This window comes from Leopardus geoffroyi, chromosome D2 (genome assembly GCF_018350155.1).
Source record: "Leopardus geoffroyi isolate Oge1 chromosome D2, O.geoffroyi_Oge1_pat1.0, whole genome shotgun sequence".
NCBI classification, from domain to species: Eukaryota; Metazoa; Chordata; class Mammalia; order Carnivora; family Felidae; genus Leopardus; species Leopardus geoffroyi.
The window spans coordinates 33,961,897-33,977,667 of record NC_059334.1 but is presented as its reverse complement, the minus strand read 5'-3'; the positions used below and the strand labels follow the sequence as shown (position 1 = coordinate 33,977,667).

Below are 15,771 nucleotides of genomic sequence, written 5' to 3'. Positions count from 1 at the left end.
TTTCAACTATTTGACATACATTATAAATTCTTTTTTATTACTTAATCATATAAAATGTACACAGCATTTCTGCTATTAACAATAGAAAATTTTAGTTATCTTCCCCAAAGTGTATTAATCTCCAGTAAATACAAAGCATAGAGGGGGAAAAAAAATGCCTGCATGTGAACCAGGTTCCCACACTTCAAGATGGTAAGACTCATTTAATGGAACTTGGTAAAAACACAAACCCTAAGGCCCATCTCGCCCCCCTGAACCAAGGTTCCAGGAGAGAGGACTGGCAAGGGCCAGGTTTGAAAGCACCCGGGTGATTCTCCTCAGCAGGAATGTTTGAGAAACCCTGCTATAACCATCTCTATTATCTTCCTACTCCAACTATGCTCCTCTGCAGCAGAGGCGTCACCTAGAAGTTATTTAGAAATGTATTATCTTTGCCTGACCCCAGATCTACTGAATCACCATCTGCATTTTAACAAGATCCCAGGTGATTTATGGGCACATTAAAGCCTGAGAAATGCATAATACCCTATTTTTTCCCCCAAATTAAATGTGGCCCTTGGGGCACCTGGCTGGCTCAGTTGGTAGAGCCTGTGCCTCTTGACCTTGGGGTTGTAAGTTACAGCCGCATGCTGAGGGTAGAATTTACTTAAAAAGGAAAAAAAAAAAAAAGTGGCCCTCTGCCTCTTGCAAAATACAACTGCCTTTATCTTGAAGATGAAATCAAAACCGAATTCTGCCTGCAACATGACAGTCCCCAGTGACGGTGAACCCCTTTTGTCATTTCTTTACATAGCCCAACCTTGACTCTCTCCTAATGCTGGACAATTTCATGAACATCAATCAAAGAGTAAGCCAATGGTTTAGTCTGGGATCTTGATCTGAATCCCTTCTTACCCATTCTCACCTTCACATGTCTTGCCATCACTTCTTAGCACACGACCAACCCCACAGTCACAGCGATATGAATTTTTCAGATTTACACAGATCTCACTGCAGCCACCATTGTTTTGCTCACATTCATTTTCATCTGTAGAAGAGAAACCACCCTGTTTACACACTGTTGAGCAGCTCAATCTTTTCCCAAGCCCCTTAGCAGAGTCTTCTCATCTTTTCAGAACCTGTCGATACACCAATCCTTTGCTGTAATCCTCATAATCACTTCCATTAACCTGATCTCCTAAACCAGGTTATTTACCCATCTGCCCTCTGCTAGAACAGAAGGCACTTAGTTGTTGGCCAATTAATTCCCTTCTAAGAGCAAAACTGGGGAAATGAAGTTTCTTTTGTTACCTGGCCTCACCTATTTGTTTGTATTGGTGAATCTCACTTTTTCCAGTGAGTTCCTGAAGTTTAACTAAATAAATACAGACTTACAAATCAAACTGTGTTTTAAATACATCAAAGGAACTTGCAGTGAAGAAATGAATAGCTGATAAAAATTATGTGTGAGGCCATCTTCTGTTATAATATGAACAACTGCCCTTGAAGTCTATTTTAAATATTGGAATATTCCTATTCGGTACTTAAGCAATGACTGTTAACCTTTTTAAGAATCTGATAAAGGATAAGTACTCTTGCTATAAAAAAAAAAAATGCACAGCTGCTTGCTATAAAAAATGCAAATGTCACTTCCCGTACTTCTACAAAGAAAGAGAAGCTTGGGAGACACATGTATCATGGCTTGGAGTTGGGGAGAGGGGTTTGGGATTTGAACACCCACAGGGTGACAGATGGCATGGCCTTGGGCTCAGGAGAGGAGGTGAGCTGCAAATGAAACCCTGCTTAAATCCAGGACCCCAGAAAAGATATCCCCACAATGAAAGGAGGAGTAGAAGAACTTTGCCCTGAGGCCCACAGACACAGTAAGCAAGCTCTCTCTGAGGCCTCGGGGAGAGAAAAATCCTTCATAAACAACGCAAACCCCAAGTCAGGCTTTGCTATGGTTGAAGTATGAACTTATAATTCCCATGGAAAATGGGGATCTTGGAGCTGAGAAATTGGTATAAAATTTGGCCTGGCCTGGCGAAACTTCTGTTGTGCATGACAGAAGCATTTGAAAAACTGCTCTGTAGTCAAACTTCCACAAACCAGGCAGTCAGAGGGGAGTTCCGCAGAAACACAATTTCAACAGGTGGTGGTTTGCCACAAAACACTACACATGAGGAAATGATCCACGATGAGAATGGCTTGGCAAGATAACAAATGGAAGGCTCTGAACTGGAGATAACAGAATAATCCAGAAAAATCTGTAATGCAATGATCTAAAAAATTACTAAACAGATAAAAGAAAGGATAGTAACCAAGATAAAAGAAGTATGCAAAAAGACAAAGTAGAATTGAAACCAAACAAATGCACAGAACTTGTAGAAATGAAAAATGTAGTGCATAAGATTAGACTCTTCACTGGGGCCTCTACTGCCTGGCAAGTGGATGGTTAGAAGTCCCAGCTGCTTTCCTGGATGTGGCCATACTCTGTCCCAAGCCTGGACAGCTTACCTCGAGACTGATTTTTTTCTTTTTCTTTTTTCTTTTTTTATGCGAGACAGTAATACACTTCTGATTTAAACCATTGGTATTTGGGAGTTTACTGTCACTTACAGCCTTAGATGCTCTCTGCCCCAGCAATTCTACTTTTATGAGTATACTCTAGAGAAAATCTCACACATGGAGTAAGGTATCATTTTTATGTTATTTTTAAGAACAAAAACAATGGGGGCGCCTGGGTGGCTCAGTCGGTTAAGCAGCCGACTTCGGCTCAGGTCATGATCTCATGGTCTGTGAGTTTGAGCCCCGCGTCGGGCTCTGTGCTGATAGCTCAGAGCCTGGAGCCTGCTTCAGATTCTGTGTCTCCCTCTCTCTGACCCTCCCCTGTTCATGCTCTGTCTCTCCCTGTCTTAAAAATAAATAAACGTTAAAAAAAATTTTTTTTAATTAAAAAAATAAAAAAAAAAAAAGAACAAAAACAATGCTATATATTGTTATGGGTACATACATAAATAATAAAAGCATAAAAACAGGGACCAGAAGAACACACGCTAGTTTCAAAACAGTGATTACTCCCAGAGGGTGAAAAAGGGAAATGAAAAAGGAGATGGAGTGAGATGACTTCATTTGTATCTGTAAAATTTCATTAAAAAGAAAAAGGGGGCAGCTGGGTGGCTCAGTGGGTTAAGCATCTGACTCCTGATTTTGGCTCTGGTCATGATATCACAGTTTGAAGCTTTCAGCCGGGCATGGGGATCTGCACTGACAGCACAGAGCCTGCTTGGGATTCTCTCTCTCTCTCTCTCTCTCTCTCTCTCTCTCTCTCTTTCTGTCCTTACTCTGCTCTTGTGCACTCTCTCTCTCTCTCTCAAAATGAATACACATCAAAAAAAAAAAGATTTAATTTTTAAAAAATTCTTATTTATTTTTGAGACAGAGAGACAGAGAGAAAGAGAGACAGAGCATGAGTTGGGTAGGGGCAGAGAGAGAGAGAGACAGAATCTGAAGCAGCTCCAGGCTCCAAGCTGTCAGCACAGAGCCTGATGCGGGGCTTGAATTCACAAGCTGAGAGATCATGACCTGAGCTGAAGCTGGATGCTTAGCTGACTGAGCCACCCAGGTGCCCCACAAAAGATTTACTTTAAAAAAAAAGAAAAATGGAAGAAAAAATGAACTATGTTAAATCTGGGTACATGAATTATATTATTTTATCATTCTGGCCAATAATCCTGTTGTATTATTTTCTTTTACACTTTTCTTGGACTAAAAAATTAACATAATTTAAAATAATAATTAAAATTATATTATATATATTTTTTAAAATAAAGGAAAACTTACATTAACACAAAACTTTGCCTTTAGTTTCAGGGAATTCATGACAGACTTCGAATAGGAACTGAGGTGATTTCCCTACACACTGCTAGGCAAAGATGTCCAACATAAATTGCTAACCAAGAGATGTGTACAATATGCAGCCTTTGGTGTAAAAAAAGGGCAGTAAATAAACATACATATTTACATTTTTTATATTTGCCTGAAGAAATCTTGGGAGCATACATCAGAAAATATTACAAGAGTTTACCTGAGATGGGGTTGGAGAAGGGACAAATGGGACAAATGGAGGACAGAGAGCTAGACATTTCATTGTATACCATTCAAGCTGTTCAATTTGGGACCCATCTAATTATCTTATCTATTCAAATGTTGTATTAAAACAAAAGCTGAGGGGCACCTGGGTGGCTCAGTCAGCTGGTGCTGACAGCTCAGAGCTGGGAGCCTGCTTCAGATTCTGTGTCTCCCTCTCTCTCTGCCTCTCCCCTGTTTGCACTCTCTCTCTCAAAAATAAACACTAAAAAAAAAAAAAAAAAAAAAAAAGCTGAGGAATGAAACAAAGCCTGTCTTAAAATGAAGCCAAATATTTCCCAAGCACATCGTGTGTGTGTGTGTGTGTGTGTGTGTGTGTGTGTGTGTGACAGAGAGGGGGTTAGGGAAGGAAGTTAGGGAAGATTACGGGAACAATCGTCTCCTATATCCCAAACCTTTTAGCATTAAATCACACAAAGTCCATCATGCAAGATCCCTAAGAGCTGGCACAGGAGGGCATAAACATACTCCATGGGGTTGTCAGTGGGGTTCATTAAGGAGGCTGAAGAACATAAACTTTTCTACAATAAGAATCTTTTTATATTCCTTTCAACTTAATCCCCGTTCCATTTGACCTGTTACTGTTCTTGAAAAGGCAGGTGTGGGCCAGTGTTCCCTTTCTCTCTGGGTGTGTTTTAAGTGTTTATTTATTTTTGAGGGAGAGAGACAGAGAGAGAGAGAGAGAGAGATCATGAGCAGGGGAGGGGCAGAGAGAGAGGGAGACAGAGAGAATCCTATGCAGGCTCCACACTCTCATTGAAAAGCCAGACGCAGGGCTCGAACCCATGAACCATGAGATCAGGGCCTGAGCTGAAATCAAGAGTTGGTGACTTAACCAACTGAGCCACCCAGTTGTCCCTGGATGTGTTTTAAACCTATTTGAGTCTGAATACCTTAATGGGAAACTAATGTTATGAGTCATAACATTAATGGGAAAAGATATGATCTTTAGTCTTGGGTTTTTTAACTCTATTTTGTTCCAGTTACAGACAAAAACTGAGTGTAAGTAGACAACTCTAGGTTTCCTAGAAAATTATCTGACTCCCATTTCTTGCTACTCAGAGAAACCAAAATTATGTTAGTGCAGCTGTAGGAGTATGTTCTTAGATAATCCTAGAGCAAAGCCATCTGACAGAAATACAAAGCAAGCCACATAAGTAATTTAACACTTTCTAGCAGTCACATTAAAAAAATTCTAAGAATACATTTCATTTAATCCAATATGTCTAAAATATTTCCTCTAAATATAAAATCAATATTAAAATTATTGAGATATTTAAACATTTTTTTTGAATGAATCTACTGTGTATTTTATACTTACAGCATATCTCAATTTGGATGCTAAACTTTTCTTTTCTTTTCTTTTCTTTTCTTTTCTTTTCTTTTCTTTTCTTTTCTTTTCTTTTCCTTTTCTTTTCCTTTCCTTTCCTTTCCTTTCCTTTCCTTTCCTTTCCTTTCCTTTCCTTTCCTTTCCTTTCCTTTCCTTTCCATTTCTTTTCTTTTCTCTTCTTTTTTAGTAGGCTATATGCTGGGCATAGAACTGGAGCTTGAACTCACAACCCTAAGATCAAGACCTGAGCTGAGATCAAGAGTCGGATTCTCAGCCGACTGAGCCACCCAGGCTCCCTGGTTGCTAACTTTTCATTGAATTACTTGGTTGGGGAGTCCCTGGGCGGCTCAGGTGGCTAAGCGGCCGACTCTTGATTTCAGCTCAGGTCATGTCATGGGATTGTTGTGCGCTCACACCGCTGAGCCTGCTTGGGATTCTCTCTCTCCCTCTCTCAATCTATCTTCCCCTGCTCACTCTCTCTCCCTCTCTCTCCTTCTCTCAAACAAATAAATAAACATTAAAAAAAGAGAAATAATTGGTTGGCATTTAGAGTCATAAAATTTACTGTTGGTTACTCAAGTTGTCTCAAACATTTTCAGTTTTCCAATGACTGAATAAAATATCACTTAAAAAAATTTTTTTTAACATTTATTTTTGAGAAAGAAAGAGAGAGAAAGAGAGAATGGGGAGGGGCAGAGAGGGAGACAGAGGATCTGAAGCAGGCTCTGTGTTGTGAGTGCAGAGCCTGATGCGGTCTTGAACTCATGAACTGCAAGATCATGACCAGGGCCGAAATCAAGAGTCAGTCGCGTAACCAATGGAGTCACCCAGACATCCCTCAAGTATCAGTTTTTAAATTAAAATTAGGTAAAATTAAAATTTAGTTTTTCAATCACACTAGCCACATTTCTTTTTTTTTTTTTATTTTTTATTTTTTTAAACGTTTATTTATTTTTGAGAGACAGAGAGAGCATGAGTGGGGGAGAAGCAGGGCGAGAGAGGGACACAGGATCCGAAGCAGGCTCCAGGCTCTGAGCTGTCAGCACAGAGCTGGATGCGAGGCTCAAACCCACGAACGGTGAGACCATGATCTGAGCCAAAGTCAGATGCGTAACTGAATGAGCCACCCAAGGGCCCCCACACTGGCCACATATCAAGAGCTCCACAGCCACACATGGGTAGGGGCTGCTGTATTGGACAGTGTGAGTCTAGACTGTTCCTCCACATGTATAAATTTGGTTTGAGGCTTTAGTCACAAACTAAAAAGGCAAATGCTGTTCTAAGGATTTAGAGACACAAACTAGAAAAATGACAGCCAGGAAGTTTTTGATTTGCCTTTTGATGCGAATGGCCTATTTCCACCTCACAATTAGTTTCTTACCGAAGCATGTCTGCCTGTCAGGGCCTAGCACAGTTCCCGGAGAGCACGTGCATTCACTGGTGTCCAAGCAGCTGCCATGGCAGTCCTCATCACAGATGTCATAAAAATCTGTGGAAAGATAAGGTCGACCTTTCATGAGGGGTTAAGGACCAGAGGACACTCATTCATGCGAAAGCCTCATGGGTTCAATCATGAGGTAGGAGCTCTTGGCCAACATTTAGAGTTCTCATAGTTCAGCGTTTATGTAACCCAATGGAAAGAGATACTGCCCAGGGACATCTGTCATTTAGATCAATGGTTCCCAACTTCAGATCCACAGGTGATAGTTTCTGCAAATCTAAAACCTCACCAAATATGAGCTGTAGATTAAATAAGTGTTATGCCCTATTCTTCTATGTATTTTATTTTTTATTTAAAAAGACTTTTTTAAAACATTTATTTATTTTTGAGACACAGAAAGAGACAGAGCATAAGTGGGGGAGGCGCAGAGAGAGAGGGAGACACAATCTGAAGCAGGCTCCAGGCTCTGAGCTATCAGATAGAGCCCAATGTGGGGCTTGAACCCATGAACCGTAAGATCACGACCTGAGCTAAAGTTGGACGCTTGACAGAGCCACCCAGACACCCCTGTACTCTATTTCTTAAATGCATACAGATTTTTTTTTTTTTAAGTGTCTGACTTCGGCTCAGGTCATGATCTCACAGCTTATGAGTTCAAGCCCCACTTCGGGCTCTGTGCTGACAGCTCAGAGCCTGGAGCCTGCTTCGGATTCTCAGTCTCCCTCTCTCTCTGCCCCTCCCTTGCTCGTGCTTTGTCTCTCTCTGTCTCAAAAATAAATAAACACTAAAAAAATTTTTAAATGCATGCAGATTTTGATGGGATTAATAACACAAAAATTTGTTTTAAAATACTACTGATCTCAAGCAGGTTTTTCCCATTACATATCATTTTAAAAAATCAATGGATACTAAGCTCAGTACTACCTTATGGATGTCTGATATATACCTTAAAAAAGGGTCCTCCGTACTCAAAAAGGTTAGAAATTCACTATTTAAATAACCCAAGTCAACATTTCATTTTCTAATGTTTTGTTTGAGTGGAACAAAGGCAAAATAAAAAAGAACTGATCAAAGTCATAATTCCTTTCCCTTTCTGTTTCTTCAGGACATCTTCAGGAATCTAAGAACAGACCACAGAAATCACAAACTGAAGTTACCTGTGACTCTAAATCAATGTTATTTAGACTCTGAGATACTACCATAACTCAATTCCATACAGCATTTTTCTGATGCCATCTGTGGCCCTCATAGGGGAGGAAAAGAGCACAGAGAAGGTACTCACGACCACAGTAGGCATGAAAGCAGACACTGGGCTTGGTCAGACGATATACATAGTAGCCACCCGGACAAGCCTTGACCTTCACCGTGGTGTTCCAGAGGCAGCAGTTCCCACTGAAGCTTGCACAGGCCTGGCGTTGCACGATGCCATCACCTTCTAGAGGGTGGCTACCATTGAGCCAGACAGGTGCATGGGTTCCACAATGGTTTTCAGGTATGCAGAAGGTGGGCATGGCATCCCCTGCCATGCCTGTGAAGCGGTACCACTCCCCATCCACATGGTTGTCACATAGAGGGGGGCCTTGAGACTCATCGAACTGGTGGTCGGTGTTCCTCCATGGCTCATTCAAACTGATGTAAGCAGAGCAGGGATCTAGGGCTGGGGATGAAACAGACACCTCAGAGGCAGGCACCTTGTGGTGTTTCCGATTACAATGGTGAAAGCTTGAGTCCACCTACCTCATCTCACATTTTGGAGGGGGAGGGGCTTAAGAAAGAAATAATCTAAAAGCCCAAACAGTACTGTTTAAGACGCCTCAAGTTGACTTAAACGTATTGTATAATGCCTGTTGCAAAAATTATTTCAAATCTATTTATGGTTTTGTGTTAGCGTTGGACTCAACTTTTTTCCAGAGTAATCATTTGATAGAAGGATAATTGTTCAGATCAAGGGAGTTTAGGATTATAGTTTCACTGAACTCTGTTCGAGTCAGACAATATTTTGAGTATTGTGTTCACCTAGAGGCTATATTATATGAAAGTATGGACAAATCTGGGGTCCAGTGACCAGACTCGGAAGGGAACCTAAAAATTACCAACTGGGGAAGAAGCAGAGAACTATACTTTGGAGAAAAAAGGACTGAAGAGTATGCATCAGTTTTCACAAATGTAGGTATTCTGTTATTAGAGCAAGAGCAGACTGTGGCAGGGAGGGATTTTAGTTCAGCTATGGACTAATGGAGAGGCCGTATCTCAGTGTTGTAAGCTTTTCATCTAAGACATTTAAACAAAGTATTTGGATGGTCATTTGTAAGCAAGACTGTGAATGACATTTTGCACTACTGGAAAGTTTGACTTGTGAATAAAGGTGTACAGCTCATCCCGCTGAAAAGGAAAATGCCTCTGGCACAAATCCACTGTTTTGAAATACACAGTACACTGACAAGTAATCAGCAAAGATATTCTCAAAGGGAATGTTGGCATATATTGAAAACTTATTGAAAATAGGAACTTTTTGTGTATAAACAATGAGCTACGGCATCACCCTACAGCCAAATTTCTCAAGCATGCCTTTGTAGTGCATAAATCACATGGACAAACATCTCATCAAAAATATTTTAACGACTCAAGACACCAATATCCTCTATATTGTCACTGCTTCCCTCAATTTCAAGGAAACATGGAATTAACGTAGGCAAATTGTCTTTATGAAGAATCTATAAAACCAAGAAATTCTAGAAAGGAATACCAGCCGGAGAGTACTACTATCCTTTGTAATGCACATGAGGCCAACTTACCTGACATTGTAGTCAGGGAATTCACATTAAGACAAATGCGCTTTGTAGACAGAAATTCAGTTTTAGCAAATACTGCACAATAATTAACTGTGGATGGACCATGATCATAAAGTTTAAGTTGTCTAGAAAATATTTTGAATTTTCTAAGTCTACTTTTGAACTCCAATTTTCTCTCTAAATTCAGTCACATGTAGAGGAGGGTGTAGCCTAGTGCTAATGGCCCCAAAGAGAATATGAAATTTTGCGAGAGGAAGTAAGGCTATTGCACTTTCTGGAAATAACACATTTGCAGAGTTGCACATGGCAGGAGCCTCTCTCTCTCTTTTAAAATGTGCCTGAGATATTCCAGCTGCGCCTTAGACCGTATGCGATGTCACTTGAGGGCAGGAAATGTCCTCATACAGACTCTCTCCCCTCTCAAAAGGGAAAAATTCCCTCATCTGCTCTCCCAGCTGTGATTCTCTTAAGAAGCAAGGTTTCCAGGGCAATTTTGCAGGTGATTATAAATTCATAGAAATATTTGGTTGATCTCCTTGGCTCTAATTTTATAAGAAATGGTTAGGTACTCAACTTTTAATGGCTTTTGCAGAAATTCCTAAACCTCCCTCAACAACTATTTCATGATTTATAAAGTTTTTCCTTAAATTTAACTGTCATTTTTTTGGTGTTATTTGTTAAAAGTTCACTTCCTCTCATTGAAGGGAACATATGGCACAAATAGGGGAAATTTACCGACTATGTTCTGTAAAATAAATATATTTTTAAGTTACCCATGCAGTATTTTCTAACATTAAATACACCCATTCCTCTCCACTCCTTAGATCCTTTAATAATCTGGCCACTGGTGTGAATTCCTGTTTTCAGTCTCTCAGTGTGGAGTCTGGCATTCAGTATTATGCATGCTGCATCCTAAATTGCTGATGTATACACTCCTTAAATGGGAGACCTTCAAAACGAACAATTCCATCGGTTCCTTGCAAAGTTGAGTCCCGGGCCAGCCCTGCCAGGAAGGTCCTCCGTCTTGGCCAGGATTCCTGCCTGAGGTCCCCCATCCGCGGACCCCCGTCTGGGATGCACGGAAGCTTGTGTGTCCCCAGGGCTGGCACCTCACGGGGGCCAAGTGCAGAGAGCAAAGTTAGCCAGCGTCCCCACCCTTCCATCTCCAGCCCTCCAGGTGGGGGGGATGCCACCCCTCGGACTGGGCCCAGGCGCCCCCAGTGTCCTTCCTTCCGTCTCCGGTCCTCCCAGTTCCTACTCTTCCTCTGTGCTTCCTGCGCTCTCACTTCCTCTCTTTTCCCTCCCCTCCTTTTTTTCTTTCACTTCCCCTCTCCTGTAGGGGAAGACCCTCCCTCGGGGCTCCCCAGCTCCCAAAGTCGTTCGTTCATTCATTCATTCATTCATTCATTCATTCATTCATTCATTCATTCTTTTTAATTCTCAAGTTAGTTAACATTCAGTGTAGTCTTGGCTTCAGGAGTAGAACCCAGTGATTCATCACTTACATACAGAAGCCGGTGCTCATCCCAACAAGTGCCCTCCTTAAAGCCCATCACCCATTTATCCCACCTTCCACCCCCATCAACCCTCAGTTTGTTCTCTGTTTTTAAGAGACTGTTATGGTTTGCCTCCCTTTATTTATCTCGCTTTTGGCATCGAGTCAAAGTTCTAGAAGGGCTGCAATAAATAAATTTAAAAAAACCAAAAGATCTGGGAAGAGAGAAGATGTATGATGGGTGGGAACAAGAGGTATTGGAGAGTAAGCAGTAAAGAATGGGAAGAAAGGCAAACAGAAGCTTCCGGGTGGTGGGGGCTACTTTTGCTGGGGCAAGTCTTGGTTAGTTATTGGCAGAAGATACGGGTGATTAAACCTAGCTCAAGTCTATCTTTTTCTAATAGACTATTTTTTAAGAACAATATTAGATTTAGGGAACAATTGAGAAAATAGTACAAAGAGTTTCCATATACTCTGTGCCCAGTTTCCCCTATTATGAAACATTGTACATTAGTTGCAGTACCTTTTCCACAGTTAATGATCCGAAGGTGATACATTATTATTTTAACTCAAGTCCATAGTTTAGATTTCCTTAATTTTTGCCTTTGTCTTTATTCTAGGATCCCATCCAGGATACCACATTACCTTAATTTTCACATCTCCTTGGGGTCTCAAGACTATTTTTAATGTGCATCCTTAAAGGTGCTAGAGTAAGACCTGAGTTACCCTGAAGAAATAAATCAGGGTCAATTAAACAGAGCTACTCAAAAGTGCCAAGCAGGATGGCTCTGTCCATCTCGATCTCCTCTTACTCTCTCTTCCAATTAGAACTTAAATTCTATTGGAAAAAGGAGAAATGTGTTAGTAACTGGAACTGAAACTTTGTTTTGCCTCGTTGGCCAGTCTTGTGCCAAGCCTGAGAAGGGAGAGAGTTTATGATTCACTCAGTCTATGCAAAAAGTTCTTATTTACAGATGTCTAGACTGAGAAGTTCAATTTATCCAGATCTGTGCCTTTCATGGGGATAGAGCTTTCATTCAGTCCCTTGAATTCATTAAAAACAAAACAAAACAAAAAAAACAATCAACCAACCAACCAACCAAAAAAAACCCCTCTCTCCTCAACTCTAAAGATTATTATTTTTTTTCGCTCTTAAAGTTGGAATTCTACAAGTGCCTATAATATAAAGAAGCTAGAATTATTTTTACACGTACTCCAAGAAATATTTAGCTTGTGGAAAGCTGTTGGTTGTGGCAAATCCATGGAAATTCTGGATGCCTGGGCAAGAGGCTAACTGGAACATGAAACAGAAATTCTTTGAAAATGTATCTATCATAGGTTATCATACATTTTCTTACACTATTCTAGAACCAGTATTTAAGATATTGGAACCTAGCTCTTAATTATCTGTTCATAATAGCAAATTCCTACATCAAAAAAGTGCGTTGTGCCAAGTATGTGACACAAGACTCACCCATTGGTGATGCAGGTGTGATGGTGAGAAAGACGCAGGTGAGAAGCAGGAATTGAGACATCCTTCTAGACCAGCCACCGCAACAGACTGGAAATCCTCTTAATTGCAGTTGTCCTTCGTCTCTTCTTTTTCAAGCACTTTTTGAAAAAGGTCACTAGGCTCTTACGAAAAAAGACTTTACAGTACTGGTTGGGGCTTTATCAGAGGAAGAGGATGAGTGGGATAAGGTGTCCATTGTTCTGGCCTTGACCCCAGATAGAAGCACTGCTTTACCCTGTCAACAGGGTTATTGATGTTTTTCTTCAGTGGGGGAGAAAGCCCGTCACAATCCCTCATCCTCCTATTGTTTTCTCTCAAGAATTCTCTGCACCAAGGCCTCCGGTATCTTATCCAGAAGGGAACGCTAAGTGAGGGACATCCCCTCATGTCAAAATCTTGTTTTGTGGCTTCTAGGAATTAATTTCATGGTGTTGCAGCCGTACCATTCATTGCTTATGAAATGAGAATGGGATAAAGCCAAATTGTTGGCACTAGTCATTAGGAAACGTCTTGGTCAGATGGTGAAGGAGTTTATAAAGGCACACTAAAAAGTAGTAAGGAGACGTGTGGATTAGGGACAACATTCTCTTGAAGCAAGCTCCTAAGTGTGCTTTATTATGGTCTTTGGTCTCAAAACTTCCTAAAAAGAAGGTTTAAGTTGTGTTCTTACCAATTCCAGCAGCAACACCTCAGTTTTCATAGTGTCCAAATTAAAATGGTTTCGTGTTCCTTATTTTACTAATTCTCACACGAAGAGGTAGAGGCTTCAAATTCGGAATGACTCGTTAAAAGTAACGACACCGAAAGGGACGCTTACTAGAATTTCATTTTTAGACAAAAGAGGCAAAATGAAGGGACCTGCATATTACGTGTCCCCAGACAACCTTTGGTAATTACAGGTCCAGAGTCTGCCAGCTCCCTGACGTTCTACAGTGTGTGGACACCTGGGACTTGGCAAGCACTAGTACGGGAGATAAGGTAAAGGGAGGAGAAAGAGAAGGGTAGAGGACAAGTTTTTATTTTATTTTTTTACCATTTAAAACAATGTTTATTTATTTATTTGGCGGGGGGGGGAAGGGGCAGAGAGAGAGGGAGAAAGAGAATCCCAAGCAGGCTTTGTGCTGTCAGCGCTGAGCCCAACGCGGGGCTCAATTTCATGACTCATGAGATCAGGACCTGAGCTGAAATCAAGTCTGACACTTAACTGACTAAGCCACCATTTTGTCTTTTTTTTTTTTAAAGTCGGTTTCATGCCCAATATGGGGCTTGAACTCATGACCCTGAGATCAAGAGTTGCATGCTCTACTAACTGAGCCAGCCAGGTCCCCCGAAAGATTGTGTTTTTAAATACTATATTAAACCTGGATCTGAATGATATCAAAGTTTCTCTCTCCTACTCTTACCTTGATCTGATGCTTTGGGCTTCTATCATTTGTACACGATTTATATTTCTTGTCCTATAACCAAATTTCTAGTGACTAGGGAAGGGATATTTGTATTAGGAAGTAGTTCACAAATGTGTCTTCTTAATCTCTTGTCACATTTTTTTCCTATGCTAAGTGGCATCCAAATTGGTGTGGCCCCTTTCCTCTAAGGGTTTCAGTTCAATTAAACATTAGTGCTTACTAGGGGCCAAGTGCCATGCTGTCTCTGGTTTTTGACAGTGACTAAAGGTAAAAGTGTTCCTGCAAGCAGAGTTTACAGTGCTCTAGAGTGGAAAGCTCTAGCAAGGGGTTTCTGTTGATCTAAATTTATAGTTAGCTACTTTATCACTAGCAGATGATAGCAGAACACAGGCAATCTGACCATTTTTAGCTTATTAAGTTGCAATTTGATGGCAGCAATGGATGCATCTGGGACTGAGGAACTGTCTCATTGCAGTTAAGGAGTTAGTGCTCTTAACAGAAAAAACAAAACCCTGCAGTTTCCTGTCCCTGAGAGACCATCTGAGTGCTTCATATGTGTTGCAGAGAAACAGAGGACGTGTGCATGAGATAAACTCAGATTTGCTGCCAGGATTGATGGCCAGAGTCAAGGACTTTTACCAGATAGCCCTTTGGTTCTGTAAACAAGCATTCCCAGGATGGTAGGACTTTTTTTTCTTATTCCTATTTTTTCCTTTTTAGTTGACCTGCCATTTCATTTTAATTTTTTATGATGAAAAATTTCAAATGTATACAAAAGTAGAAAGAATAATATCCAGCTGCAATTACTAATATTTTGTCAATCTTATTTATATACCAAGATGCATTTCTAACATATGGCCTTTTTTACATAACTGTAATGTCATTCTTCCTACTATGAAAACTTAGTACTAATCCCCTTTTCATATTAAAATTTCCCCAACTGTTTCAAAATTTGCATTGCTAGTTTGAAGTCAGGATTCAAACAAGAGCCATACATTGCATAGAGTTATATCTCTTAAATTCTCTTAATCTAGAATGGTCCCTCCCTTTTCCTCAATGCTTACACTATTTCTTGAGGAAAGCCAGTCATTTGTCCTATAGAATGTCTCACGTTCTAGATTGCTTTGACTGCTCCTTGTGGTGTTTTATAGCGTCTCCTTTCCCATATTTAATGTTAATTCTTGTTCATATTTTCTTATTTTTCTAAAGTATGTGCTATTAGAAATTAAAAACAAAAATATTCTGGTGACACTGAAGGAATTTAATGCACTGGAGGAATGCAGGAAATAGATCAGTTAGGAGGCAGATGAACCATTCTGCTGTTCAGGAGAGATCTGAGTTTACCTAACAATCTGAGAGCTACCAGCTTACAAATGGGGGAGGGGAGTGAGTGAGATCATCTATGGAAAATGGGGCCCAAGATGGAACCCCAGAGAAGCCGAACATCAGATGTGGGCAGAGGAAGGGGACACTGCAAATGAGGCCAAGAAGTAGTCAGAGATTTAAAGAAGGAAACTCAAGAGTTGAGTCACAGGAGCAGAAGATATTTTTGAGGAGGGATTGCTCAGTGGATGATGAATTTATAAAACATATGCAAATGAAAATTTATATAGTGGGTCATTTTATACTCAGAATTCATTACAAATTAGCCTATACATTTATCCTA

General features: G+C 40.5%; 1 protein-coding gene across 2 annotated transcripts in view; it reads right to left on the bottom strand.

The window, feature by feature from the left end:
- OIT3 (oncoprotein induced transcript 3) overlaps positions 1-13,714 on the bottom strand; it is a 28,971-nt gene extending 15,257 nt beyond the window's left edge. Inside the window, exons 1-4 of one of the 2 annotated variants that reach the window (XM_045437726.1) lie at positions 12,661-13,711; positions 8,182-8,556; positions 6,840-6,947; positions 905-1,027 (exon numbers count right to left, since the gene is read on the bottom strand). In XM_045437726.1, the coding sequence (XP_045293682.1) occupies positions 905-1,027; positions 6,840-6,947; positions 8,182-8,556; positions 12,661-12,721 (667 nt within the window). In that variant the 5' untranslated portion in view covers positions 12,722-13,711. Of the gene's footprint in view, positions 1-904; positions 1,028-6,839; positions 6,948-8,181; positions 8,557-12,660 lie in introns of both variants that reach the window. The other variant, XM_045437727.1, reaches the window with a different exon arrangement.
- Between the last annotated feature and the right edge of the window lie 2,057 nt (positions 13,715-15,771).